Source organism: Phalacrocorax carbo, chromosome 8 (genome assembly GCF_963921805.1).
Source record: "Phalacrocorax carbo chromosome 8, bPhaCar2.1, whole genome shotgun sequence".
In the NCBI taxonomy this organism is placed as follows: domain Eukaryota; kingdom Metazoa; phylum Chordata; class Aves; order Suliformes; family Phalacrocoracidae; genus Phalacrocorax; species Phalacrocorax carbo.
Genome location: NC_087520.1, coordinates 24,477,259 through 24,503,789, shown reverse-complemented (window position 1 = coordinate 24,503,789; position 26,531 = coordinate 24,477,259). Strand labels below are relative to the sequence as shown.

Here is a 26,531-nt window from a genome sequence, read left to right as displayed (position 1 = left end):
TTTGGTGCTTGTTTGCCTCATTGGCTAGTTACTTAGTCTCTGGTGGTGTTTCTTTTTCTCAGTCAGGACAATTGAATGAGTACACAGAGAGAAAGGAGATGTCAGCCGATGTAGTTTGCATGAGCCTGGCCAATGTTCCCCCTGGGGAGCAGCGCTCCCGGTTCCTTGCTGTTGGGCTGGTGGACAACACTGTCAGAATTATTTCCCTTGACCCTTCGGTGAGTAGCTGTTCTGCTTCTGCCTCTTCCATTAGCTTGAAATGTTCAGAAGGGTATTTCAGAGAGAAGCTGTGTCTATCCAAGCTGTCTTTCCGTATTCAAGTGGTTGACCAGAAATAGAGTTTGCATGGCTTCTTTCTGCTGGTTGGGTGGAAGCATGGCCCTTGATCCCAACCTGTAACAGATTCCCTTGTTTTATCTAGCCTCACCTGTACTAGATAAACTTGTGCTAGATCACCCTCACCCATGCAGGTTCAGCTAATGAGACATGGAAGCATTTTCTTCCTTTCCGCCCTGCCCCCGTCTGACTGTTTTTAGCTGTACAAAAAGCAGACTCATTCTGCAAGCAGGTCAGATATACCAGCATAAAACCAGCCTTATCATTCCTGCAACAGATGAGTGTTCAAAGGATGACTGAAATAATGTAAACTTTGCTCAGGTCTCTCCCTGCTACATAACTGCAAACTGTGCTAGAACAGTTTGGAAGGATCCAGTTTATCTTTTCCAAACCCCAGGTCTGCCACCACTCCTGCTTGCCAAAATTCCCAGAGCCAGCGTCTATTGCAACTTTTTTCTCTTTTTTTTTTTTTTTTTTTTTTTTCATGTGCTGAATACTTCTTTATGGAGATTTAAAAAGACATTTTTAAGCTCCTTAGATGGAGCTTGAATCCCCTCTTGCCATGCCAAGCCTTGCTGACTGGTGTGGTACCTCTTTTCTGTCTCCTACAGGATTGCTTACAGCCACTGAGTATGCAGGCCCTTCCTGCACAGCCCGAGTCGCTGTGCATTGTGGAGATGGGTGGCACAGAGAAGCAGGACGAGCTGGGGGAGAGGGGCTCCATTGGCTTTCTGTACCTGAACATTGGACTGCAGGTGAGAAATGGCTGCCTGATTCTGACAGGCATTTCTTGGTGAGGCTTTGCTTGAAAGATGGATTGCTAAAATAGCCTTGTCATCGTGCAGTGCAACACCACAAAGTCTGGCGTTCCCTCTTTGTTACAACATGCTTAGCAACTGTGACTGGAGAACTGTGTGACTTAGAAATGCAAGTTTCTCTATGTGTTCCTAGACTTGAGACTAGTCAAAAGACAGCATATTGTCCCAGACTTCATGTAGAACAAATTGTGCTTTTCCCCTTCCAGAAAGAGGGCACGTTCTAAGAAAAATTTGAGTGAAATGTTGTTGGGCAGTTAATTAGGAAGTGTCTGTAGGACAGAGTATCAAAGAAGTAACTGCCCACAACCACAGGCTCTGCTCTCACAACTCTGCTATTGAACAGCTTTTTGTTACATCCAGTACTGACTCTGTGATCTTTGACCAAAAAATGTTGTTTTGACAACTCAACATGTGGTAAAAATAATCAGAGCAGTCTAGGTTCTTTCATATGCCTTGAGTTTGATGTCAGAATGCCAGCTCTTTCTAAGCAGCATGACTTTTGGGGTAAAGGCTTTGTACCAAGAGGGATTAGGATCTGGAATCGGCCCTCAGGTTTCTCATGGCTTATGTGATGTACTGAACTTCTTGGTCTGCTTTTTGGCTTTTTTTATTTGTTTGGCGGGGTGGGGGGTGGGGATTGGTTTGTTTGTTTTACAGTAATTCTTTTCTGCCCTGTAGGAGCTATGCTGTTTAATATTAAGAGCCAATTTAGATAAAGCATGGTTGTAGAAGGAAGTTGTACTGGAAGCTAGGAAAACAAACACCTAATTCTTCAGAAGTTGCCTCTCTGTTTTTAATAATGGCTGCAGATAGTTTTTTTGTATCTGTAATCTTGGTCTAACTTTCCATTTTGCTAATGTCAAGAATGGTGTGCTGCTACGAACTGTCCTGGATCCTGTTACTGGTGATCTTTCTGACACCAGGACCAGATACCTTGGCTCACGGCCTGTGAAACTCTTCCGTGTCCGAATGCAAGGCCAAGAGGCGGTAAGTGAGGCGAGCTCTGAGGGGTGCAGATCCAGTCCCCAGGTGCAGCATCCTGTTTTTCTGTATTGGTGGCCAGGGTGGGGAAGCATCCTTGCAACACAGCAGGGACCCTCTGTGTAAGGGTGGGAAGTAAAATGATTTCATTATGGAGCTGCCTGGCTAATAGCTTGCTGTTTCACAAGCAGCCTTTTTCTTGTTGGTATTTCCCTTATGTCTTAGGAAGTAATGTATAGTGCTGCCCTGGCTTTGAACTAAGAGTTATCTGACCCATAGGCTGTGTTTGCAATGTGTCTGGAAAGCTCTGAGCAGATTCTTAGGCTTAGAGACACTGAAGAAGTCTCATCTTGCCTGCCTCAGTGTACAGAGATGGAAAGAACCCCACGCAGAAATCTTACTCCTTGACTGCTTGAGGCAGTAGATGGTCATCTCCTGTGCACGTTAAAAATGGCTCAGTGAGGGGCTGGACAGCTGCCACACACGGTTCAAGGAAAATATTTGCAGGATTTGGCATAGAGGGGAAAAATGTTTCATCAGAAGTGCCATTTCCAGCACTTCTGATGTGGCACTGGGGGGAGATCAGCCACCCCCTGCTTGACTCATTTTTGGATGGCGTCTCCAGAGTTGAGAAATACTGCCGGTCAGCGTAGGGAGCTGGATCTGGGAATCCGAGCTCTGCTCTAATGTGGTACACTGGGTCAACTTGCTTCTGCCAGTCTGCTGGCTGTAACTTGGAGATGAGGGGCTTTGCAGCTCTAGCAGAGAATGCTTATACAATAGCTGAGTGCTTTTCTACTTTTGAGACCAGTCTTGGTTCCTTGTCTCACAATATGGGGAAAAAAAACATACTGCTCATGGCCAGTTGGTGATGGGCTTGGAGCAGTGTTTCAATGTAATTCCAGCTTTTCTTGCTCAGGCAGAAAGTAAGGTTGCACTGAAATGGATTTAGCCAAATGAATAAAGCTGAAGAGTTAGAAGTCCATCTGCTTCCTTTGTTTCCCTTAACTTGATTGAAAATAGGCCACTGATTATTTTAAGTAAATTTCACTTGGAGTGCTACAGCATTTGGATCGTGACAAAAGCAGTAAGTGTTTTAAAGGATCTGTTTCTGTTAGAACAGGGTATTGTGGTTTTTTTTTTAATGGAGATATGAAAGTATTTGTAGATCTTGGCTTTTACAGGTAGCAGGTTTTTATTGCACCTCAGTTTGAGTATTCGTTGTCTTGATAGTGCTTTAAAGTAGTTCTTCATGCTGTATGCAATTTCCAGGTAAAACTGTCTCTTGAAAGCAAGCAGTATCTCTGAATTGGGTGGAGCCCACCCACAAGAATTTAGTTGTTCTAGTGGGTAAGAGTCTGGCACTGTACATGCATTCATAGTGCAAGGAGTGAGCTTGCGTCCATCCCCAGACCTAATAAATTTGTTGTCTGTATTTCCCAGGTGCTGGCCATGTCAAGCCGTTCCTGGCTCAGTTATTCCTATCAGTCACGCTTCCACCTGACTCCTCTGTCTTATGAGACACTCGAGTTTGCATCTGGTTTTGCTTCTGAGCAGTGCCCAGAGGGCATTGTAGCCATCTCCACAAACACGTTGAGGTAAGAACTGATGGAGGCAAATGAATACTTCTGGGCTGAGATGCTAGGCAGGGGGGTGAATTCTCCCTAGACATTCAAAAGGAAAGAGGTAAAGTGACTTACCTTAAGAATTAAGGGGGTTTTGAGGTTATTTGATTATGGATAATGATTTTGATAGAAACACTTAGATTTCAGAAAACAAATGGAATACAAGGATGATTATGCTGTCAAAAGGAAATAGGGTGTATTCTCTGATTTGTATTTTCCAGATTTTTTAGATTACAAGTGTAATTCAAGTTATCCTTAAATTCTGTGATCCTTAGAGAGGAGGGAAGCTTTTAATAAATGTGAACCTGTTGTATATTAGGATCTTGTGGTTTGTGGTCTGAAATGGCTACTTTGCAGAAAATAAGCCATGTGACTTAGGAAGTCAGAGGCAAGATGGGTGTGTTTCTTGCCTTTGTAAAGTTCAGCTTAGATATTAAATATATAAATGAAAATAAGAGGGGAACACAAATTCAGGAGCTCTGCTTTATGCACTTGAACAGGCGATTTTTTCATATCTGTCCTCATTGAAATATTACAGCATTCACTGCTTTTAAAGGAGTCATTATTTCTGGAGAGGCTTGTGGTCTTTAGTCACCAAATGCCAGAAGAACTGGCATTTGAGCTGGCAAGTCATGGGAGGAAAGACTTTGAAAAATGCAATGCCTATTCTTTTAACCAAAGTGCCTCTGAGGAGCATTTGACGTGTCAAAGTCACATTTAGGTTCAGATTATGTGTCCCCCAAATGTGCACTTTCCCTTTTCCATGTTCTGTTTGTTCCTGTCAGGATAGACTTGCTTCAGCACCACAGAAGCCTGTCCAAAAGTGCATTCGGAATGCACACTGGGACAGTGAGAGCCCTGAAGGGCTTCATGCTGCAGAGCACACCTGTCCCATGGCATAAGCTCCTGTTTAGGATAGTAGTTTTGCCCTCCTCTCTGGAGCTGTTTGCTAGTTGCTGTCTGGCCTGAGAAGGGCGGTGCTTGTGTTCAGCACTAGCCAGTTTCATAGACTTAAAGCTCAACTCCAGTCTTTTTCTCTTAGGCAGTTGCTTTATGTCCATGTTTAACATAGATCGCATCTTTGTCCCCCAGGATTTTGGCACTGGAGAAGCTGGGGGCAGTCTTCAACCAGGTTGCCTTCCCCTTGCAGTACACACCCCGAAAATTTGTCATTCACCCAGAGAGCAACAACCTGATCATCATTGAGACAGACCACAACGCTTACACTGAGGCCACCAAGGCACAGAGGAAGCAGCAAATGGCCGAGGTAATTGGGGTGGGGGACAGGTACACACATCTGTTCCCCAGAGGTGACTTCTGCAGCAGGAAATCCTTCCTGCTCACTAGCTCCCAGCTGCCATTGCCTGCAAGTTTTTGCGCCCTGTGTGAATGCAGGAGCTGAAGGGAGCAAAGATCTGCCTCAGAACACTACTTCCCAGTGGTCCTTTCTTTGCATGTTATTACAGAGGCTTTAAGAACCATGATTTGGAGGACAATCCTGCTTGTGTTAAGACCATTCTCTGGGTTTTCTGTGACTTGTGAGGATGTTTGGATTTCAGTGGGTTGTTTTCTACTCAATGTTGTTTCCAGCATTGCTGGTTTGGAGAAATACCTCCCCAGACAACTGCCCCTTGAGCAGGTCAGAGCTGACACTGCAGTGCTCTGAGCTGCAGAAACTCCCTTGGGAATAAGCTCAGGGTGGGTGGAAGCTTTAGGATTTAGTAGCTTTTATGTCTTCAGAGGCAGTATATTGCCCTGGAATATCTGGGCTTAAGGGAAGGGGCGGGGGGGTGCTATATTTTACGTAGAGCATCAGCATGTCTGGAAAGGAAATCCACTGAGCTGTCCTTTTCTCTTGTCCTTTAATGTGCCCTAGGAAATGGTGGAGGCTGCGGGTGAGGATGAGAGGGAGTTGGCAGCAGAGATGGCTGCGGCCTTTCTGAACGAGAATCTTCCCGAGTCCATCTTTGGTGCTCCCAAGGCAGGGAATGGACAGTGGGCCTCTGTTATCAGGGTGATGAACCCCATCCAGGGAAATACATTAGATCTGGTCCAGCTAGAGCAGAATGAAGCTGCCTTCAGGTAAGAAGCATTGCCAGATGCAGCAAGAATCTCTGACTGTGATGAGTTCTATGTGTTTTTTTTCTTTCTTTTGCTCAGCTGTTACTGAGTTGAAATCCAGATGCAGCACATTATCAAGACTGGTTTGAAATCCCAGAAGCAGCTGCCACAATCTTAAAGATTTTGTCTTGGCATTTCTTCCCTTCCTGCCCTGATCTGTCTGTCTGTGACACTAGCAGCTGGCTGGTGCTCCAGATGTGTTTGCTGGACCCCAGTGCTTGAAGAGCAACATAGGGGATGTAAATGACATAAGAGAGCTGGTAACAAGCGGCTGTGCTGCTATCTGTCGCTTCCCCTTCTCATCCAGATAAACTGAGCACAGGTTAAGTGAAAAGGAAGTGTTAGAGGGACTGGAGGGGAAGACCAACACAATAACCACAAAGAATAGCAAATGCTTCAGCAGGTGAAGTGGAGTTAGGTCATGCTGGTCTGAAAGGCTGTCTCTGTCCTGTTCTGTCCAGGATTCCCAACCTGGCTGAGCTGGGCACCGGGAAGGAAATATAACTGGAAGATGAGGAGCGTACATGTCCAAATTAGAGCAGCCTTTGAAAAACAGCTTCTAGTGGAGCTTTGCACATGCTAGGCAGTGTCCAGCCTGTGAATGCATAAAACTAATGCTTTGGGTATATGTAATGGCTGGAGCACATCTTTTTTTTTTTTTTTTTTGTATGGGGAGTGTGGAAGAATGAAGGAATCTGCATTAAACATTTCTGCAGGGAGGAAAAATGACCTCTGAAAATGAAATGTTAGTGTTGGAAGGGTGGGCTCCCAAATTTCTTCCTGGCTAGGTGCAGGTTGTGCTGTCAGGGAGTGCAGTTGTATATGCAGCATTGGTCTGTGTCGTGATCATGCTGATGATCTGGCGCATCTTGTCATCCCCAGCGTGGCTGTGTGCCGGTTCTCCAATACTGGTGATGAGTGGTATGTGCTAGTGGGAGTTGCCAAGGACCTGATTCTGAACCCACGCTCGGTTGCTGGGGGTTTTGTCTACACGTACAAGCTGGTGAATAGTGGTGAGAAGCTGGAATTTCTGCACAAGGTGAGGGGGGTGAAAAGGCCTGTTTGGGTGACTGGGTCATTTACAGGCAGTATTGGAATAGCTGTTACTTTACCCTGAATGCTATAGTGATATTGCAGTGCTCAATGAATCCTGGGCAAGATCGTCATGCATCATCATTACACACTGAAAGCAGCCTCAGAGAAAATAAGCTGCCTCCTCTAAAATCACTTGGGACATCTTTTGCAGAGCTGAGAATGGAACACAAATCTCAGCCTTAGCTGTAGCCTTATCCATCTAATTGGGTAAATGGGAAAGGAGCAGTGTTTTTCATGTCCCTGTTAGGGAGGGGCGGGAAACAGCTCTCTTTCCTTTTTGGAACATGAGCTCAGAGAGCTGCTCTGAGCTGTTGCTTACAAAGTGCATTCATACTTGGGTCACTTGAGCCCTGGTGCTAAGGCGCTCGGTCATTGGCCACATGAAGTTGCTGTGAGCTGTCATCTTTCCTCTGATGCTGTTTTGATTGCTTGTAGAAATTATTAGTTGCCTAGTGACCAACTTGCTTGACAGATCTATGGGGCTTTAGCAAGATTTTCAGTAGAACTCTGTTAAAAGAAAATTCTGTTCTTCCTCCCGTGTGCTTCCAGCATGGCTGAAATTTGAGCAGATGAGCACGTGGAAAGGAATGTTGTGGTTTATTCACTTCCTATGGTCCTGATGCTATGGGTGGATTCTGTCCTGGACCAGGGCCTTTTCTGATGCCACTGAACACCCACTTGGAAGTTGGCAGAGCTGATGATGTGAAATAACTTCTCTTAGCCAGTGCAACCAAGCTGGGAATGCCCCTAACTAGAAACTCTCTACATGTTCCTGTTCTCTGCTGTGGCTGATCCTTTTGGATTGATTAGTGGTGGGAGATTTTTCAGCCCTGTCTGAATTACTGGAATTGTGGGCAGACTGTAACTGTTCAGATGTAGCGCTGCTTCAGTGGCAGCTTCAGAGCGTCTATGGCAGATGGCTGAATTACATTCATGCCTTTGTTTTGAAAACAGGCAGTCTGGATGGATTGAGGCAAGGCATAAAACCTTTCTGCTGGGGATAAAGCAAAACTAAGAACCAAGGCGACAAGATCTTTGCCTGCCTTTGCTGCCTGCCCAGCATGGAGCTTTTGGAGCAGTCCTATGCTTCAGTTAAGGCGCACTGCCAGCAGCATGCTGTCTGTGTAGTACCCAGAGCTCTGTTACCACACGTGGTGCTATGTGCTGCTGTCAGAAGGCCTACAGAGGACTGACCTTCTGCCTCTCCTGTAGAAAAAGATTGTGATTAGCCTTTTGCGTTAAAAGCCTTGGCACAAGCCAACGAGCTTCAACCAAACAATTGGCTGAATCCATTCTGAAACTTGGTGTAAGGTTAGGTCTGTTAATAGGGGTCACAGTTGTCGTCTTCCCTCTCTAGACCCCTGTGGAGGAGGTTCCTGCAGCCATCGCTCCGTTCCAAGGTAGAGTCTTAATTGGAGTTGGAAAGCTCTTGCGTGTTTATGACCTGGGCAAGAAGAAACTGCTTCGGAAGTGTGAGAATAAGGTACTGGCTTTTGTTCATAACTAGGGCTGTTAACTTGGAATGAGTGATGCTTTGCAGCAGGAGTGAAACAATTTAGCTGCTACTCCAGCCCAAGTGTGGTTGTGCCTTGCTGGTGTGTGCTGGGTGTGTGCATCTAGAGCAGTGCAGGCAGCTCCAGCTGGGCTGGGCTGTTATGCTGCCCCTCTGCACCCGACCATGCAGCATTGCTTCCCTGGCACCATTCAGGTAACAGGGGTGCATGTTCCTTTTTGTACCAGCTCAACATAGGCTGTTAATGGATGTGTGCAGGAGTTTCACAAGCGTGTACAGACTGTGCCTTTAGCCATCTGCTGCAGATGTTAAAGGTCTTGCCCAGATAGAAAACAACTGCTGGAAATTTTTCCTTGAGTTAAGTGATCAGCAGGCTGGGGGTGGAAGTTGGAGGATGCCTGTGAGCACCTCTTAGATTCCTAGAATTTTGAAAAGGAGATTCTCTCCTTGAGGTAGATGATCCTTCTTGCTCAGCATCTCTGGTACTTTAGGAAAAGAAATTGCAGAAGCATGGTTTTCTAACTCTTAATTGCCTGCTCCTCCCTCTCTCATGCAGGCTGCAGAACCTGTGCCAGTTGCTTATTACTGCACAAAGGAACTCCAGCAAGCTCACAGGCAGACTGGGAACTTGTAGGGGAACAGTGTGTGTGTGTGTGTGTGTGTGTGTGTGTGTGTGTGTGTGTGTGTGTCCTGGGTCATTTTTGGTTTAGTGGTTTTTGTTTGTTTGTTTGTTTTTTCTAAAATATGACTCGCATGAAAAATTGAAGCTTTTATTCTTGGGTCTTTCATGACCACAGTAGTGAGGGGACACTGCAGCAATGCCTGCTGACAGGAGTGTCCCTGCCATCTCAGTTCATAGGCTCACCAGCAGTGCTTGTTCTCTGGTCATTACTCATATTCAGCAGGCTGAGAATGGTGTGAGGTGGGTGTTAGGTTGCAAGGCCCTATATTGATGGTGTATTTAGACTGGGGCTGTAGCATGCCAGAAATGAGGTAGCTTGGGGGGGGAATGATGGGAAATGGGGAGTGAGCCATAGTTCACAAGGAGAAATAGTATTTCCGTTGGAGTGGGGTAGAGCTTATGGGTTATGCTTCCCCGTTTTAAGAACTTGGGTTTTGTCCTTTAGCACATTGCCAACTACATCTGTGGGATCCAAACCATTGGGCACAGAGTAATTGTTTCAGACGTTCAGGAGAGCTTCATCTGGGTGCGCTACAAAAGGAATGAGAACCAGCTCATCATCTTTGCTGATGACACTTATCCCCGGTGGGTCACTACAGCAACTCTCCTGGATTATGACACTGTGGCTGGAGCAGACAAGTTTGGCAACATCTGCGTGGTGAGTGTACCTTGGAGAAGTCGGGGCTTTTTGGACACGACATATGTTTTCCTTAAAACATCCATGATTTGTTTTGAAAGAATGAGAATCTGTGCTTAGCTGGAGACAACGCCCTGTACCATTCACTTGTTTTTACAGGGTGACTAGCTGTCATCGTAGCAGATGGCTGCAGTCTATCAGTTTGTTAATTAAAGCAAACAAGTTAAAGTGTCAGCAGGACAGAAAACATATTTCCAAAGCATTTGATAACTTGTGTTGAAACTTCCCCAACACTTTCTGTGAATAAACCTTGAAGTGAACCTTGTGACTGTGAAAGGGCTCATGAGAACTTGCATCAGGGTTATCACTCTTACTTTCCCTGGCTAAACCTCATCACTAGCATTTAGTTTTCTCTGTCACTTCCTCTCTAAAGTTGGCTTTGTCAGTGCTGACACTTCCCCACTTGGCTGGATTTCAGCAGGGGAGGAGCAAAGACTAGATGGTCTTTCTGCCAGAGCTTTGATCTCTTTCTGAAGCGTGTTCAGGTGCTTTGGAGTGCAGAGTTCAGCAAGTGTCAGACACTGTGCCGGCAGGATTTGGCCGATGCACGTAAATCAATTCTCATCAGTTTTCCTGCCCCGCATCCATCAAACTGTTTTGACCATACCTCCCAGGGTGATTTGCAGGTTCCAGGCTGGGTGGAAGCCAGTCATGAAGTCCTTCCCATGTTTTTGAGTGATAGGCCATCAGCCATGACAACATGGTTGTTATTTAACTCTAAAGGCCTTGCTGGAGGGGCAAATGGATGATTTTGCTGTAAGTAAAGTGATTCTTGTAGAGTCCACAAAAGCAGCCTTTCAAAGACCACAAGGATTCTCCAGAGAATGTGCTGCCTCTCTGCAGCTTGTTGACTCTTTCTTTTTCAACCCAGGTGAGACTGCCTCCCAACACTAATGATGAGGTAGATGAGGATCCCACAGGCAACAAAGCTCTCTGGGACAGGGGGCTGCTTAACGGAGCATCGCAGAAGGTAATGCTTCATGGGAAGCACCTGGTTATTGTGGGAAAAGAATACGCTGCTGTTCTGTGAAGTCCTCTGCAGTGTTGTCCAGGGGATGTATTGGCAGTTCTGTGCCTACGCATCTACCATGCTGTGAGTGAGCACTTTTCGCTGTCATTGGGAGCCAAATTCAGTTTCTGAAGTCACAGCCAATGCCTATTCAGTGATGTCTGATTAAAGCAGCATGCTCATTTTCTTTTCCTGATTTCCCTCGTTACTTTCATCCGTTTGTCCAGCTCAAGAGGGTAATTCAGCAGCATGCTGAGCTTTGCCATCTGCTCACAAGTGGAAGGCACTTCCTCTTTAGAAAGGTGTTTCAGAACTAGCAGGTGGCCGAATTTATTCTGTTTTCTGTCTCAACCCTTTTGATGCTTTTATATAAGCTAATGAAAAAAACGTGTCTGTGGTTGACTTTCAGGCTGAAGTGATTATGAATTATCATGTGGGAGAGACAGTGCTTTCCTTACAGAAGACCACGCTGATCCCAGGAGGCTCTGAATCTCTTGTCTATACCACCTTGTCGGGAGGGATAGGAATCTTGGTCCCTTTTACTTCCCACGAGGTAAGCAAGCCCTACCATTGTGTGGTAGAGTTGCTGCTTTTCTGTGCAGTCACCCCCAGCCAGTATGTTAATGTGCTCCATCCGTTGAGGGTAACTCCAGGGCTTTGCAGTATGTGAAAACCTGGGCTGCAGGAAAGCCTGTGGCTGTAGGACATGCTCTGATGCAAAGTGGAATAGATGGAGCTTGTTAACTCCTCCTCCTGCATTGGCTCTGTGAAGAGCTGGGCTTTTCTTGTTGCACTGCTGTTCTAAATATGTTCGTGCTCTAGAGGAGCTCTTGGGTGATTTAGTATCTATGAGGAGGGATCCTTTGGCATCCTCTGTGTAGCCTGTAAACTCTATTGATCAGGCACTGATGCTTCAAGTCCTGACACGGTATTCTCCTTTCCATTTGCTGTGGCCTCCTGGAGTGGCGGATGCCAAGACACTCTGAGCTGCACCTCTCTGCTGCGCAGCTGCTGTGTGCTGCAGTTCCTGGGAGGCTGATCCTGGCCAAGGTGGCACTGTTGGCTGCTTAGCTCTGCTGTGGGTGCTCCCGGGGGGAAGCAGTGAGGGGTGGCCGTGACCTTGGCTGCTGTGTGCAGGGCCACTCTAGCAGAACCTGGTAGTGTTTCAGCCAGCACAGGAGCATCTGGCTGATGGGTGTTATCTTTCCTTGCCAGTGGCATCGATGTGTAGCAAACTATTCTCTTACTGATTCTAATCCCCCCAGGATCATGACTTCTTCCAGCATGTAGAAATGCACTTAAGGTCCGAGCACCCTCCTCTCTGTGGACGAGACCATCTCAGTTTCCGCTCGTACTACTTCCCGGTGAAGGTAGGTCTGAGTATTTAGGATCAGCTGGTCATGGGGGTGCAGAGACTTGCTCTGGGACACAGAACTGCTTTGAGGCATGGCAGAAGTAAGTCACGGGTGCTGTTCAGTGGGGAAGGCTGGGGCAACATTAACCATAACTGGTGTAGAGATTGCAGCAAGAATTGAAGCTAGCCCTTGAACAGCACTCTAAGGAGAGCGGTACTTGGCACTTAAGACACCAAAACAGAGATGGTATTAACCCTCGTAATGAGCCATCTGAGGGTTGGTCTTGAGACCCAAACCCAGAGGTACTGTTGCTGTGGTTCTCTACTTGCCACAGCACCACCTTTTCCCATCAGTGTTACATAGCTGTTTGCCTGGCTAGGTCAAACTGGCTGCTGCCTGAGGGATATATTTTTTCCAACATGATTGAAAATGGAAATCTCATCAGAAACAGCTGTTCCTGCCTGTTTGTGCTTTTGAGGAACTGTGGCTGAAGCTGTTGACTGCTGAATGCTGGGACTGGAAGGGTCCAGAGTACTGGACCAGAGTAACTATGTGGTAACTACTACCAGAGTAACCTATGTAGTATCAGTCAGGAAACTGTCCCAGCAGCTGAAGCTGTCTGAGCGCAGAGGGTGCTCTTGCTCTTGGTGAGCTTGGAGCTGATTTGCAGTGCATGCTATCTCAATGATGTTTCACATCTGACTGAAGATGTCCATCAGTCATCTTTTGCAGCCTTCCCCGGCCTTCCCAGCACAGTGCTTGGGCCCAAGTTGGATCCATCGTCGCTTCCCTTGTGTGATTCTTCAGCAGCACACAGGCTTTTTGAGTTTCTCCTTTGTTAATCAAGCTGGCCAGTCATTAATTTGATGCTAACTGCTGCTATTCAGCAGACGAGGTCACTGAGCATGGCCTTGTTTCCAGGACAGAATTAAGAAGCTCCTGGGAACAAACTTTTTGTTGCCATTTTTCCCTGCTTAGGCAGGGTTCAGTGCCTCTGTGTTGTGTTGATTCACTGCTCTCCTCCTTGCCCCTCCAGAATGTGATCGATGGGGACCTGTGTGAGCAGTTCAACTCCATGGAGCCGAACAAACAGAAGAATGTGGCCGAAGAGCTGGACCGGACCCCACCCGAGGTGTCTAAGAAGCTGGAAGACATCCGCACACGCTATGCTTTCTGAGTGGCAGCTGGCAGGAGCAGAGCTTCTCACTGGGCTCCTACAGACGCTCTTCCAAGCACAGTTGGGAGGAGGAATGTGTGCTTTTTCTCCCTTTTTAAATATTGGTTTGTTCCTCTTGGTTTATCTTTCAAAGTAATGTGACTTCCGTAAATACAGTGTCAGATCGTAGGTCTCCCAACGCATCCTGCTGCTTATGTGAAGGCTCCTGATGTTCTGGCTTCCAGCCAAAGAGATTTCCTCTTGGGGAGTGCCCAAGGAAGGGCACAGACTGGCCCTCAGCCCCATCTCCTTGGCCCGCTTCTCCCTTTAGGATGAGGGGGCTTGAGGGTGTCTTGTTCCAGCCTTGCAGAAAGCCCTGCAGGGCAGATCCAGCTGAGCCTTTGTAGGATCAAATGGGTTTTGCAGGTTCTCAGCTTTTCGGAAAAGAAAACTCTTTTTAGTGGTTGGTGGCGAGAAGCTTTGGGCTTCCACCATCCCTGGGGGCAGCTGGTGGGAGGGCCAGCTGTGTGGAGGGTGTAACTGTCACACTTGTCTTGAATATTTTTTTTCTGAATTGCAAGGGGTTTTTGGACTCACGGTTTCTGACTGTTTTCCCTGTAAATAGAGTTTTGTACAATGTTGACTCTCTTGGGGGTGGGGAAGAGTGAGGCCTGAGTCTGGGACTTGATTTGTTTCATAATAACTCTGGCAAGAGAAGTGTCTCCAAGCTGTGACTGTGAGCAGCACATGAAGAATAAAAGCCTGGTTTTTTTTTAACTAGCCAGACTCTGGGGCTTCTCTCCTTTGCAGCAGCAGCTGTTGCTGACCTGGCAGGAGCAGGAGGGGTGGAAGAGGAGTATAGAAATGTGCACACCCTCAACCATGTGCCCTGCGAGGATGCTAGAGCTCCACTGCGGCCCTGCACGTGCACAAAGCTGGGTGTGCGGACAAGGGGTGGGAGGGGAAGGGTCTTTCCCCCCAAGTACTGTTTCTCCAGCCCTTCCAGGGCAGGGCTGTAGCTCAATGCTCCTTTTATCACCCTACAAAAGCAGCTGCAGCTCTGGGAGCAGCTGCCGGCTGCCAGGAGGGCTGGGGGAAGGTGTTCTCTGCCTGCTGCATGCTAGCTGGCTGCAAAGTCTACCAGCTGGAGCTCAGCCACACAGCAGGTGCTTCCCAGTCTTGATTCTGGTCTCTGCTTTGGTCCCTCCTGTAAGTAGGTCTGTCTCTGCAAAGCCAGAGCCCCCACTTTGATGTGTGGCGTCCATGAAGGGGCCTGGCTTCCTCCCCAGCCAGCACTGCTCCCCATGCCACCCTCACATCAAACAGCTGCCAGGTTCCTTTGCCAGCGTGCGTGTGCTGTGCAGGGTGAGGGCGAACACGCGCCCTCCTGCCCTGTCCTTTGCACCCTCTTCATTTGGCTTGTTGCTACTTCACCCGGGGCTGCACCCTTTGGCTCCAAAGTGGCGCCCAGCCACTGCTTGCCCCACCCATCCTTTGCCTGGGAGTAAAGGGCTTTGTGTCTGTTCCCACACCTTCCTGGGGCACCCACAGCTGGGGAGCGGTAAACACATGAGCCAAAGTCAGTGGGGTGCAGCCTGGGGCTTGTCATGGGTGTGGGGTGCTCCTGGCACTCCCTATCAGCTTGTCCTCCCCCACAATGCAATGCCCACTCTGCATCTGGGACCACTTCTGGGAGAGCTCCAGCAGAACATTTGGTGTATCACTAGTCCTAAGGCAAGGGTGAAATTGCACCGGGGGCAGCTTAGGGTCTTCCCAGGCTGGTTCCAAGCACCAGGTTTGGCTTCCTTGGCTGGTGCTGTGCAAATAACCTGTCCCCAGCTCAAGGCAAAGCCTGGGAGGGGCTGAGCCCAACCTGGAGGTGTGGGTGGGCTGCCCCGGGAGCTGGCTGAGCCCCCTTGGCCCGTGGGGCTCCAAGGCGAGGCTCCACCAGCCTCCCTGGGCAGAGGGGGTTTTCTCCGCCTGGGCCCCGCAGCTGCAGGGTACTTGACTCCTGCTGACGTGCAGGAGCCAAAGCTCTCAGGGCTGACGCCCTGCACCGAGGTCTGTTTGCCATGGGCTCGCCCCAGCGGTGATTTCCAGCCTGGCACAGCTGAGGAGGGCAGACTGCCTCTGTCACTGTGCTGCGCAGCTCTGTGCTCTACCATCCCTTCCTTGCCCCATCCTGCCTGCTGAGCGGATGACTGCGTGGGCAGGGAATTCTATTAAATGGCTTCCTCTAATGCCTGCAGTAGATGCAGGCAAAATCTCTGCGGACACCTAGGTGAGGACCAGAACCAGCTTCCCTGCTCAGAGCTGAGCATCTTGCCCCCAGAGCAGAGCTGGGAGTGAGGTGAAGCCTGTGCCCGGGAGCTGGCCAGGGCCGGAGGGAAGCTTGGCAGGAAAGCAGCGGTGGCCCTGACTCCATGCCAGGGGAATCCCAGTGCGCTTTCCTTGCATGCAGAAGTGCATTCTTTCCCACGCGTTTCCCTGGGAGCGCTGACCTGCTCTTCGATAGCACAGAGGCAGCCAGCTCTCCCAAGGGGCTTTTTGAGGGGCGGGGGGGGAAGTGTTCTGTCATCCCTTGTGCCCTGCTGCAGGCATTTCAGCCCCGAAGGATCCTGAGAAATCGGCGTGGGCTTGGGCCAGAGGGAGCGGTTGTCCTGTTGGCCTGGAGTCAGCCAGGGATCCCTCAGCCCTCCCCTGCCAGCAGTGTGGCCCTTGCACCCACAGGTGCTGAGAAACATCAGGCTGACGTCCGCTTTGAATACCCCAAAACATGCCCCGTGGGTACCCAACCCGGCCAGGGGAGCACAGCACCCTGGAGTGCCGGTGCTGGTGGAGCAGAGCACCCTGGGGATCCTGTGGCTAGCTGAGCACCCTGGGGTGCATGTGCACCCCCAGCTACGTTGGGTGAGTGTCCGGGGGGTGCTGTAGGGCTGGCCCAGCGCCGTGAGGAACAGGGGGGCATGCAGTGTGATTAGGTGAGCACCTCAGTACCGGGGCAGCCGAGCACCTGGGGAGCACCTGACTGGGGTAGCCAAACACCCCAAGGAGCACGGAGAGGCCCAGGAGTGTTAGCTGAGCACCCTAGGCGCACCTGGCTGGGCTATCTGCATCCCCTGTGGACACCCATCTTGAGCTAGCCAAGCACCCTAGGGACAGCCAGCCAGGGCAGGCGAACACCTCAGGGACACCCAGTTCAGGCTAGCTGAGCACCCTGGGGACACCCGCCCGGGGCAGCCGCCCGCCCCGGGGTTCCCCGGCTGGGCCGTGCTGTGGCGCGCCATGCGGGGCGGGCGCTCGGTCCCCGCTCCTCGCCCGGCCCCCGGCAACCGCCCCGCCCGCTCCCCGCGCCGCCGCCCCCCGCCGGCCTCCCGGGAAGCGCCGCAACGGCCCCGCCACCGCCGCCCGTGGGGAGACGCGTCCCGCGCCCCGCGGCCCCGTGCGCCGCCCCAGGTGGGTCCGCGGGCGCTTCCCGCGTAGGGGGTGCGTGGGGGTGCGGGTCCGCGGGGGGGGGGGGGGGGCACGGAGGTGCGGGGCTGGTCGCGCACGGCCCCGCGTGGGGACGCGGTGTGGGGACGCGGCACGGCCGAGTTTGCATGGGGACACGGAACGCGGGTCCCTTCCACGTGGGGATGTGGGGTGGGGACACGACATGGCCCCCTTCAGGAGGGGATGTGGTGTGGGTACACGGGAGGGGGCCCTTCTGTGTGTGCCACACTGTGCTGGGACACAGCAGCTGCCACCCCCCGCCGTCTCGCTTGGGGACATGCTGTGGAGGGCACGCATAGGGACACGCTGCGGTCCCCTTCCTGTGGGGTGACAGCGCTGGGACACGACACATCCTCCTCTGCGTGGGGACCCAGCGTGGGGTGGATTGGCAGCTTCGCCATCCCCCAGCGCTCCTTAGCTCAGCTCCTGCTAAGGTCGGACAAACTCACTCCTGGGATAACGGTGCTGGACTGCCCCCCCCCGCTCTTGGAAATCCCCTGGGGGCGGTGCCGGGGGAAGCCCTGGCAGCCCTGCCCCGAGCGGGGCACAGGCAGCCACGGCTCCACGCCACCCACAGCCCTCCAGGGTCACCCGGGGCTCTTGTGGGGCCACCCCTGTCCCACAGCCCCTGGGCGCGGAGCGGGTGCCCTCCCTGGGGGCTGCAGCCCGGGTGCCCGCCTGCCCTGGGGCTGCAGCCGGGGCTCTCTCCCCCCAGATCCCCTCTTGCAGTGCAGGGGGGGTCCTGCACCCCGCGGAGCGCATCCCTGCCGGCACCCTGTGATGGCCCCGGGACCTGCTGCTTCCCCGCAGCCAGCTGGAGAGGAGAAGCCAGCGGGGACGGCCGGGGAGGGGGACTGACTCCCCATCCATGGCAGGGGGCACCCGCCCGGGGATCCCGGAGAGCAGCCCAGCGCCCGGGGGCTGCACCCGTCCCTCGTCCCCCCGCCGCATGCACCGCCGCCCAGGAGGCTCCCGGTGAGCTCCGGCCATGTAGGTGCAGCCCGGGGCTCCGCCGACAGTGGCCGTCAACATGCAGGCGGGCTACGCAGCCGTCCTGTGTGAGTACAGCTCGGGGACATGGCAGGGGGATGGCCTCGGGGGGTCACCCCGGTGGGTGGCTCTGTGGGGGGGCTCACGCCGCTCACTGTTGGCTGCCCAGGTGTCCTGGCTGTGCTGGGGCTGGAGGCTGCTGCGCCAGGTGAATGCGAGATCACCCGCCTGCTCCAGGACAAGCTGCAGTACGAGATGCGCCTGCAGTACATGGTAACCCCCAGTTTGGGGGGTGGGGTTGGGGAGACATGTGGCACTGCAAGGCCCTGCTTTGCTGTGGGAGGGGGGACACAGGGGGGCAACACCCGAGGCCTCTACAGTGACCGGGTGCTGGGGGTGTGTGTTGCGTTTTCTTTTTTGTTTACTGGGGGAAACTTGTACCAAACGGTGCCCAGAGCTGCTTCTCCTGGTGCATCTTTGGGGGTTGACCACATCAAGAGGCTTTTCCACCGGATCACCGGTGTCACGCCGAGGCTGGCAGCGATGTCCCTGTCACTTTGCTGCCAGGCCCTCTGCTCTTATCCACCTTTCCAGAAGCACTACTTCCCTATCAACTACAAGGTCCAGGTCCAGTACGAAGAGGTGCTGAGGCCATCCAACATCACCCACCTGGTAAGACAGTAGCAGGGGACGGCCCCGTGATGGGGACACTCGGGGGACCTGTGGGGGCTGCTTGGGTCTCACCCGGTGCACCTTCTCACCCGCAGCGCAACAGGACAGTGTCGGAGACAGCGCTGCGGTACCTCTGGTTCCACATCAACTCCCAGGCAGTGCTGCGGATCCACGAGGTGCTGCCGGAGAAGCACCCATCCTGGAAGTACACCCAGGAGCTGTGCCAGCTCTTCGATGCCCTGGGCAAGGAGTACAGCAAGTACCGACAGGTGGGGAGACCCCGGCATCCCCCGGCACCCCAGCCTGGCTGCAGGCTCGCACACAGCCTTGCACACCCCTTGCAGGGGTGTTGCGTGCGTGTGCCCGGTGCCTGTGCACGCAGACAGGTGTGCTGCCTGCTCACATGGCACACGGACGGATGTGGGGGTGCAGAAGTGGAACGCGTACCCACACGGCACACAGACGTGGTGTGAGGACACACGCGCACAGGCACGAACACCGCGGGGTGCGCAACACGGGCGTGCACAGCGCCGCTGCACGTGGGAGGGCTGGCGTGGGCAGCGTGCTGGAGGGCAGAGATTGGCACCCGAGGTGCAGGGACGTGAGACAGGGCTGGGGGTCTTCTTCTCCATCTGGCATTGGTGGTTCAGTGGTAGAATTCTCGCCTGCCACGCGGGAGGCCCGGGTTCGATTCCCGGCCAATGCAGTTATACCTTTTTCTTGCCTCCAACCACCCCCTGGGGGGCTGGGAGACGGAATGAGACGGTCACCACCACGGTCGTGGGATGGCAAGTGCCACGGCCTGAGGGGGTATCCTACAGAAGGTGAACCTCGGCTTCATCCCTGTTTTCTCAGTGGTGGTACCTTGTTGCAGCAGTAGCAGAAGTCCGGCCTCTTCTCCCAGGCCCCTGCTACCACAATGGAGCTGCTGCAGCCGAGGGGCAGCTGCGTTTGGGTACTGACTGGGGGTGGTCTGTCACAGCGGGGTGTCCAGGATGAACCCAAAGTGTGGCTGTTGTCCTGTGCCAAGGCGCAGGCTCCACAGCCCCTCCGAGGAGAGCACGAGCTTTGCTGGGTCTTGTCATCAGAACGTTAACTCTGAAGGCTAATGACAACCCCGCATTTGCTGGCGGTGATATCTGAGGCAGCAGGAAGAGGCGCTCCCATGGCTTGATCCCCGGCATCAGAAGTGCCTGTCGGGGGTCCCCTGCCTGGGGTGGTTCACAGCCGGCAGTGCCTGTCCCTGCTGGTCCCCTCGTGCTGGGTGCAGGGCCGTGGGGCAGGGGTGGGGGGATGCACCACATCTGGCATTGGTGGTTCAGTGGTAGAATTCTCGCCTGCCACGCGGGAGGCCCGGGTTCGATTCCCGGCCAATGCAACAGCTGCAGCCTTTTGCGTACCCTCTTGTGCTGGGGGGGATTATGTTGGCTAGCAAGGGGTGCCCTCGGCCTCCTGGGTGCCACTATCCCTGTGGCCGCTGTGTGGGTACTCAGGCTCTGAGGATGGCAGCACCAGCTCTGCAGTGAGTGTCCCTGGCTTGGTGGCATCGTGGGGGCAGTGGGAGGAGCTGGTTTGGTGACAGGGAGCATCTCTGCTGGGTGGCAGGAGGGACACTGGCTTTTTGGCAGTGAGGGTTCCTGGCTCGGTGTTAGTGAGTGTCTGTGGCTTGGTGGCAGTGAGGATCACCTGCTCTGTGTCAGTGAACGACACTGGCTCAAGAGCAGTGGGGGGTCCAGGCCCCTGACAGAGATGCCCAGGCCCCAGAGTCTTAGGGCATCCGTGAGCAGCCCTACATCTGGCATTGTTGGCTCAGTGGAATACTTTTTGCTGCTGCCCCAAAGAGCCTAGATTTGGTTCCCAGCCCATGCAGCCCTGATGTCCTGCTCCTCACCTCCATAGCACCTGACTTGGGCTCCATGCGGCCATGTGCTGCTGGGGGCTGGGATGTGCTGCCGCACCTTGGAGGCAGCTGCATTTGGGTACTGGCTGGGGGTGGTCTGTCACAGCGGGGTGTCCAGGATGAACCCAAAGTGTGGCTGGGTTGTCCTGTGCCAAGGCGCAGGCTCCACAGCCCCTCTGAGGAGAGCACGAGCTTTGCTGGGTCTTGTCATCAGAGCGTTAACTCTGAAGGCTAATGACAACCCCACATTTGCTGGCGGTGATATCTGAGGCGGCAGGAAGAGGCGCTCCCACGGCTTGATCCCCGGCATCAGAAGTGCCTGTCGGGGGTCCCCTGCCTGGGGTGGTTCACAGCCGGCAGTGCCTGTCCCTGCCGGTCCCCTCGTGCTGGGTGCAGGGCCGTGGGGCAGGGGTGGGGGGATGCACCACATCTGGCATTGGTGGTTCAGTGGTAGAATTCTCGCCTGCCACGCGGGAGGCCCGGGTTCGATTCCCGGCCAATGCAACAGCTGCAGCCTTTTTGCGCACCCCGGTGTCCTGGGGCGGGCTGCCGGGGAATGCAGTGGTTCTTCTCCCTTGGCTCCCCCGGGCGCTTGCACGGCCGCTCCAGGGTGGCATTGCTGGTTCGGCAGAGCAGAACCAGCGTCCCTTTTATACTTCCCAGTGGCTATGGCAGGGAGCTGTGGGGGGAGGGGAGGAGCTTGGTGGCAGTGAGTGTCCACAGTTTTCAGTGGCAGTGAGTGTGCGTGGCTCGGTGGCACTGAAGGCTCCAGGCATGGTGGCAGCGGGGGCTGCCTGGGACTGGAGGGTGCACCTGCGGCCCAGGGTCAGCTGCATTTGGGTACTGGCTGGGGGTGGTCTGTCACAGCGGGGTGTCCAGGATGAACCCAAAGTGTGGCTGTTGTCCTGTGCCAAGGCGCAGGCTCCACAGCCCCTCCGAGGAGAGCACGAGCTTTGCTGGGTCTTGTCATCAGAGCGTTAACTCTGAAGGCTAATGACAACCCCGCATTTGCTGGCGGTGATATCTGAGGCGGCAGGAAGAGGCGCTCCCATGGCTTGGTCCCCGGCATCAGAAGTGCCTGTTGGGGGTCCCCTGCCTGGGGTGGTTCACAGCCGGCAGTGCCTGTCCCTGCTGGTCCCCTCGTGCTGGGTGCAGGGCCGTGGGGCAGGGGTGGGGGGATGCACCACATCTGGCATTGGTGGTTCAGTGGTAGAATTCTCGCCTGCCACGCGGGAGGCCCGGGTTCGATTCCCGGCCAATGCAACAGCTGCAGCCTTTTGCGTACCCTCTTGTGCTGGGGGGGATTATGTTGGCTAGCAAGGGGTGCCCTCGGCCTCCTGGGTGCCACTATCCCTGTGGCCGCTGTGTGGGTACTCAGGCTCTGAGGATGGCAGCACCAGCTCTGCAGTGAGTGTCCCTGGCTTGGTGGCATCGTGGGGGCAGTGGGAGGAGCTGGTTTGGTGACAGGGAGCATCTCTGCTGGGTGGCAGGAGGGACACTGGCTTTTTGGCAGTGAGGGTTCCTGGCTCGGTGTTAGTGAGTGTCTGTGGCTTGGTGGCAGTGAGGATCACCTGCTCTGTGTCAGTGAACGACACTGGCTCAAGAGCAGTGGGGGGTCCAGGCCCCTGACAGAGATGCCCAGGCCCCAGAGTCTTAGGGCATCCGTGAGCAGCCCTACATCTGGCATTGTTGGCTCAGTGGAATACTTTTTGCTGCTGCCCCAAAGAGCCTAGATTTGGTTCCCAGCCCATGCAGCCCTGATGTCCTGCTCCTCACCTCCATAGCACCTGACTTGGGCTCCATGCGGCCATGTGCTGCTGGGGGCTGGGATGTGCTGCCGCACCTTGGAGGCAGCTGCATTTGGGTACTGGCTGGGGGTGGTCTGTCACAGCGGGGTGTCCAGGATGAACCCAAAGTGTGGCTGGGTTGTCCTGTGCCAAGGCGCAGGCTCCACAGCCCCTCTGAGGAGAGCACGAGCTTTGCTGGGTCTTGTCATCAGAGCGTTAACTCTGAAGGCTAATGACAACCCCGCATTTGCTGGCGGTGATATCTGAGGCGGCAGGAAGAGGCGCTCCCACGGCTTGATCCCCGGCATCAGAAGTGCCTGTCGGGGGTCCCCTGCCTGGGGTGGTTCACAGCCGGCAGTGCCTGTCCCTGCTGGTCCCCTCGTGCTGGGTGCAGGGCCGTGGGGCAGGGGTGGGGGGATGCACCACATCTGGCATTGGTGGTTCAGTGGTAGAATTCTCGCCTGCCACGCGGGAGGCCCGGGTTCGATTCCCGGCCAATGCAACAGCTGCAGCTTTTTGTGCACCCTCTTGTCCTGGGGGACATCTTGTTGATGCCCCGGTGACCTGTCCCTGTAGACGGATGTGGAAACCGTGGTGGCCGACCTGGTGAAGCTGGTCCACAGCACAGGTGTCGAGAGCCGGAGGAAGGCTGTGCGCCCCAAGGCACTGCTGGACAACTGCCTCAAGGTCATGCAGATGCTCTACAGAGTGCCCTGTGAGTGGGGACTTGTGGGATGGAACTGCCAGGCATGGGAGTCCTGTCCCACCTGGTGACACCTGTTCCCTCCGCCCAGGTCAGTGGGAGTCCACCTAATGCTGCAGAAGACCCCTCGCTTGATGTCTTCTCCTTGCCATGGGGCCCAGGATGCTGCCTCTTCTCTGTCTGTCCCCCCGGCAGAACCCCTTGGGAGTCCCCAAGGAAGGTGTAAAAGGGGACAAATGCCACCCACTCCAGGACCAAATGCCACCCCCTCTGGGATCTGGGACTGTTCACAGCCACGAGGCTGGCCCCATCTGAAATGCCAGGCACGTTCTGCAGGGGTGCAGGCAGGGGGGCTCAGACCCAGCTCCCCGTGGGCAGGCAGCTGCTGGCTGCCTGAGGGGGGCATGCTGCCCTGCCTGCAGCAGGGCGAGGGCATTGCCCAGTTCCTGTCAGTTTGTATTTTTCCCTCAGCTTTTGTTAAACACCAGGTAATTCTCTAGTGCTCAGCATTGCAGCTCAGCTTCCAACCGGGTCCTTGGAGCCTCCAACCTTACCTGAAATAAAGGACCAGCAGAGAGAACCCCAGCTGCCTCCTCATTCGGGGTGTCAGTCCCCTCCCTCATCATTGGGGGGGGAGATATTTGCCCTGATATAGGGATCCCTCAGAGCCACTGTCTGCCAAGTCACCTCTGTCAGCTCCAGCCACTTCCCCGGCAAGAAAACATCTGGATTTGTTTGTTGTGCTTGGCGGAGCAGTGCAGGCAGCGTGCTGGAGGGGCTGGGGCCTGGCTGGCTGCCTCCCCACTTCCCAGCTTAGTTAATTACCGTAATCAGCTATTATAGCCCTTAACTGGTGTATTCCTTGCTGCGGGCTGCTTGGGATTACAAAGTCTATGAAAGTGTGCAGGTGAGGCACTGCAGCAAGAAACGGATGCAATGTCTTCCACTACCTCCTCCTCTCCTCACCCTCCCTTCATGCCTAGTGATGGGTCATGTTTATATAAAGCCCACACAGAGCTCACATAAAGCCCATTAGCTATGATCTGCTGCTTGAGAAAGGGGTTTAATTTGAGGGACCCCCTCGCCCACTCCTGCAGGGTTTTAACAAATAGCCCCGGGGTGGTCCAGAGCCCCACCTGGGGCTGCCCAAGCCCCCAGGGCTGAGCTCCCACTCCCTCACATCAAGCATGGGAATGGTCCCCTGTGCTCCTCCCCTGTGGGAAAACTGAAGCTGCCCCACCAAAGTGACCCTGTCCAGGCTTCCCAGAGCGCGCCTGCATCAACCATCTGGGCTTGAGGCATGCTAAAGCCCTGCATTTCCAGCCCAAGTGCCCACTTGAGATGTTGCAACATTTTTATCTGGGACTTTTTTTTAAATCTGATATCTTTCAAGGCATGGCTTCAAAAATGTTAACTGAGAGCAGCCACAGAAATGTGCTCATGTAATGGGGAATGGGATTCTGTCTGAAGTATCTTGTGATACACTGTGAGATGGGAGGGATGCAGTGTGGGGTCAGCCGAGGGTGAGGTGCTGAGGGCCCAAAAGACATCCCTAGGGACATGCTAGGGCTTGGGAGGTGCTCCTGCTGTGAAACCCCCCCCCCCCCCCCCCCCCCCCCCCCCCCCACCTGCTGGAAAAGGAAGAGAATTAGGCTCTGGTAAGGATTTGCTGTGTCTGCAGTTTTGGGCTGTCTGGAATGGTCCAGGCCACCAGCCAGCATGGCCTATGACCATAGAGTGAGGCTGTATCCAGACCTGCCCTTTGGGGAGTGGGAGGGTGCCCAGAGGGATCCCTGAGTCCCTGGAGCTTGGCACTAGGATGTAGGCCCTCGCTTGGAACATCCTCCCCTCTGCTGTCCCAGCCCAAGCCAGCATCCCTGTGTGGTGGGACAGCGATACCAGCTCTCACCCCCCCAAGCAGGTGGTCCCTTTTCCCACCCTACAGAACCAGAGTGAGCCTGGAAATGGCAATTAATCAACTTTACTGAGCTCAGTGGCTGCTGTGGCTGGGTGCTGCTCTCACCAGGACAGGCTCTACCCTCTCCAGTCCCAGAAAGGGCCATTGATGGTGGCTGAGACCTGGGCTGGCAGCTGCAGGATGCCCTTGCACACTCTCCTCCACCCTCACAGGGCCCTGCCAGGCTCAAGGACATGGGAAAAAAAGTCAGCCAAAACCCCTTCCTGGCACATTCAGCCGCACCTCCGGGAGCAGTGGGATGCCAGCTCTGGCTGGGGCAGGTTGGGAGAGGCTGGGGATGAGCTAGCATCCAAGGGCTATAGCTTTGCACAAATTAATCATCCCTAATTTGGGTGCTATAAGGCTGGAGGTTAATTTTACAGTTCCTAATAAAAAAGGGATTAATAGTTTTGCTCTGAGCGCTAGAGTGGGGGTAAGGCCTGCCCAGCTATGCTGCAAGAAGCTACTTGTCTTGAACCTTGCCTTGGCATGGTCAGAGGAGAAGGCAAACTGGGGGGTGATGACGGCAGAACCCTGGGTGCAGCCCTCCTGCCAGCACCAAGCACGGGGCCCGGGTGCCCTCTGCTGACACATGGTTGGGATGGGAAATAAAATTAAAAAAAAAGGGAAGAAAGTGGATGGTTTAGGGGAGAGGCCAGAGCTGGCCCTTTGCTGCCGTAGTGCAGCTCCCCGGGACTGAGGGGGCCGCAGAGGGGCCTGTGGGTGCGGCTGGGAGGGGGATGAAGCCAGGAAGGGATGGGTGTGGGAAGGCATGTCCATGGATGGGCTGCGTGGGGCAAGGGGTGCTCGTGGGAAGGGATGCCCATGGGAAGAGTTGCCCCACAAAGGGATGCCTGTGGAACTTTGCTGCGCCATGGTGCCTGTGCACCTCCCGTCACTCACTGATCCCGGTCCCAAGGGAGGTGTCACACAGCCAGGGTCCACGGACACACAGAGGAGCCTGCTGCCCCCATACTCCATGGCCAGGCACTTGGTGAGCATGTTCAGAGCAACCTGGGGCCACAGCTACCACTGTCATGGGGCGGCCCTGCCACAGCCAGAGAGGTGGGGAATCCTGCAGAAGGTAACACCATCCCATCCATCCACCCCCCCACCCCCCCCACCCCCACCCCTTGCTGGAAATGGGCTGGGGGAGGAGCCATGGCCCAGGTAAGATGCTGTAGGACATGGTAGGAGGCAGCGCCTGGCCACTGAGCAGCCTTCTGGTCCTAGCAGTGACCTGGTTGGGCTGAGCCAACCTGAGGAACCTGCCTGCTTGGGTGGCATTTCAGAGAGTCACCCATGGGTGCCATTAAATCCCAAGAGGCTTAGTACCCCTTCCCACCCCAGCACCTACGTAGAGGCAGGACCATGACATTGGGGCAACCCAAAGACACCGTGTTGATAGCCTACACAGAGAAGAGGGTGGGGTGTGGGTGGGTGTAAGGTGGAGAGGCTTGGCAGGAGAGTGGCTATGCCTCATGCTGGGGTGGGAACTGGGCAGCTCCACATGCCATGGCCAACAGGTTTTGACAAGCCCCTGTGGGAGAGAGTCAAGGCGCTTTGCTGCTACTCTGCACCTGGCTGAGCCCTCGGTGGCTTCAAAGCCCCCAGCAGCAATGTCCCAGCTGTGGGGGCTGCT

The 26,531-nt window shown here is 54.0% G+C and overlaps 2 protein-coding genes and 5 non-coding genes across 12 annotated transcripts in view; all 7 read left to right on the top strand.

The window, feature by feature from the left end:
• The window catches only part of SF3B3 (splicing factor 3b subunit 3), a 33,269-nt gene extending 19,108 nt beyond the window's left edge, over positions 1-14,161 (top strand). Inside the window, exons 14-26 of the mRNA XM_064459229.1 lie at positions 63-218; positions 948-1,091; positions 2,019-2,141; positions 3,579-3,733; positions 4,853-5,027; positions 5,637-5,842; positions 6,764-6,920; positions 8,334-8,459; positions 9,617-9,829; positions 10,740-10,838; positions 11,287-11,430; positions 12,143-12,247; positions 13,269-14,161. Of these exons, the coding sequence (XP_064315299.1) occupies positions 63-218; positions 948-1,091; positions 2,019-2,141; positions 3,579-3,733; positions 4,853-5,027; positions 5,637-5,842; positions 6,764-6,920; positions 8,334-8,459; positions 9,617-9,829; positions 10,740-10,838; positions 11,287-11,430; positions 12,143-12,247; positions 13,269-13,409 (1,944 nt within the window). The 3' untranslated portion in view covers positions 13,410-14,161. The remainder of the gene's footprint in view (positions 1-62; positions 219-947; positions 1,092-2,018; positions 2,142-3,578; positions 3,734-4,852; positions 5,028-5,636; positions 5,843-6,763; positions 6,921-8,333; positions 8,460-9,616; positions 9,830-10,739; positions 10,839-11,286; positions 11,431-12,142; positions 12,248-13,268) is intronic.
• A 2,567-nt stretch (positions 14,162-16,728) lies between these two features.
• IL34 (interleukin 34) lies at positions 16,729-23,512 on the top strand. Of its 6 annotated transcripts, none has more exons than XM_064459227.1 (7): positions 16,729-16,844; positions 17,756-17,938; positions 18,040-18,143; positions 18,438-18,542; positions 18,638-18,811; positions 22,806-22,944; positions 23,024-23,512. In XM_064459227.1, exons 2-7 carry the CDS (start codon positions 17,911-17,913, stop codon positions 23,041-23,043), a joined length of 570 nt encoding a protein of 189 aa, XP_064315297.1. In that variant the 5' UTR covers positions 16,729-16,844; positions 17,756-17,910; the 3' UTR covers positions 23,044-23,512. The 6 variants fall into 6 exon arrangements, with proteins under 6 accessions (XP_064315297.1, XP_064315298.1, XP_064315292.1 ...); XM_064459228.1 differs by having other exon boundaries at positions 16,730-16,844; positions 17,596-17,938; positions 18,465-18,542; XM_064459222.1 differs by having other exon boundaries at positions 16,730-16,844; positions 17,596-17,938.
• TRNAG-GCC (transfer RNA glycine (anticodon GCC)) lies at positions 19,178-19,248 on the top strand. Its single transcript has one exon. It is a non-coding gene; the product is annotated as a tRNA-Gly (tRNA).
• TRNAG-GCC (transfer RNA glycine (anticodon GCC)) lies at positions 19,850-19,920 on the top strand. Its single transcript has one exon. It is a non-coding gene; the product is annotated as a tRNA-Gly (tRNA).
• TRNAG-GCC (transfer RNA glycine (anticodon GCC)) lies at positions 20,876-20,946 on the top strand. The gene has a single exon. It is a non-coding gene; the product is annotated as a tRNA-Gly (tRNA).
• TRNAG-GCC (transfer RNA glycine (anticodon GCC)) lies at positions 21,635-21,705 on the top strand. Its single transcript has one exon. It is a non-coding gene; the product is annotated as a tRNA-Gly (tRNA).
• On the top strand, positions 22,661-22,731 carry TRNAG-GCC (transfer RNA glycine (anticodon GCC)). Its single transcript has one exon. It is a non-coding gene; the product is annotated as a tRNA-Gly (tRNA).
• Positions 23,513-26,531: the final 3,019 nt, after the last annotated feature.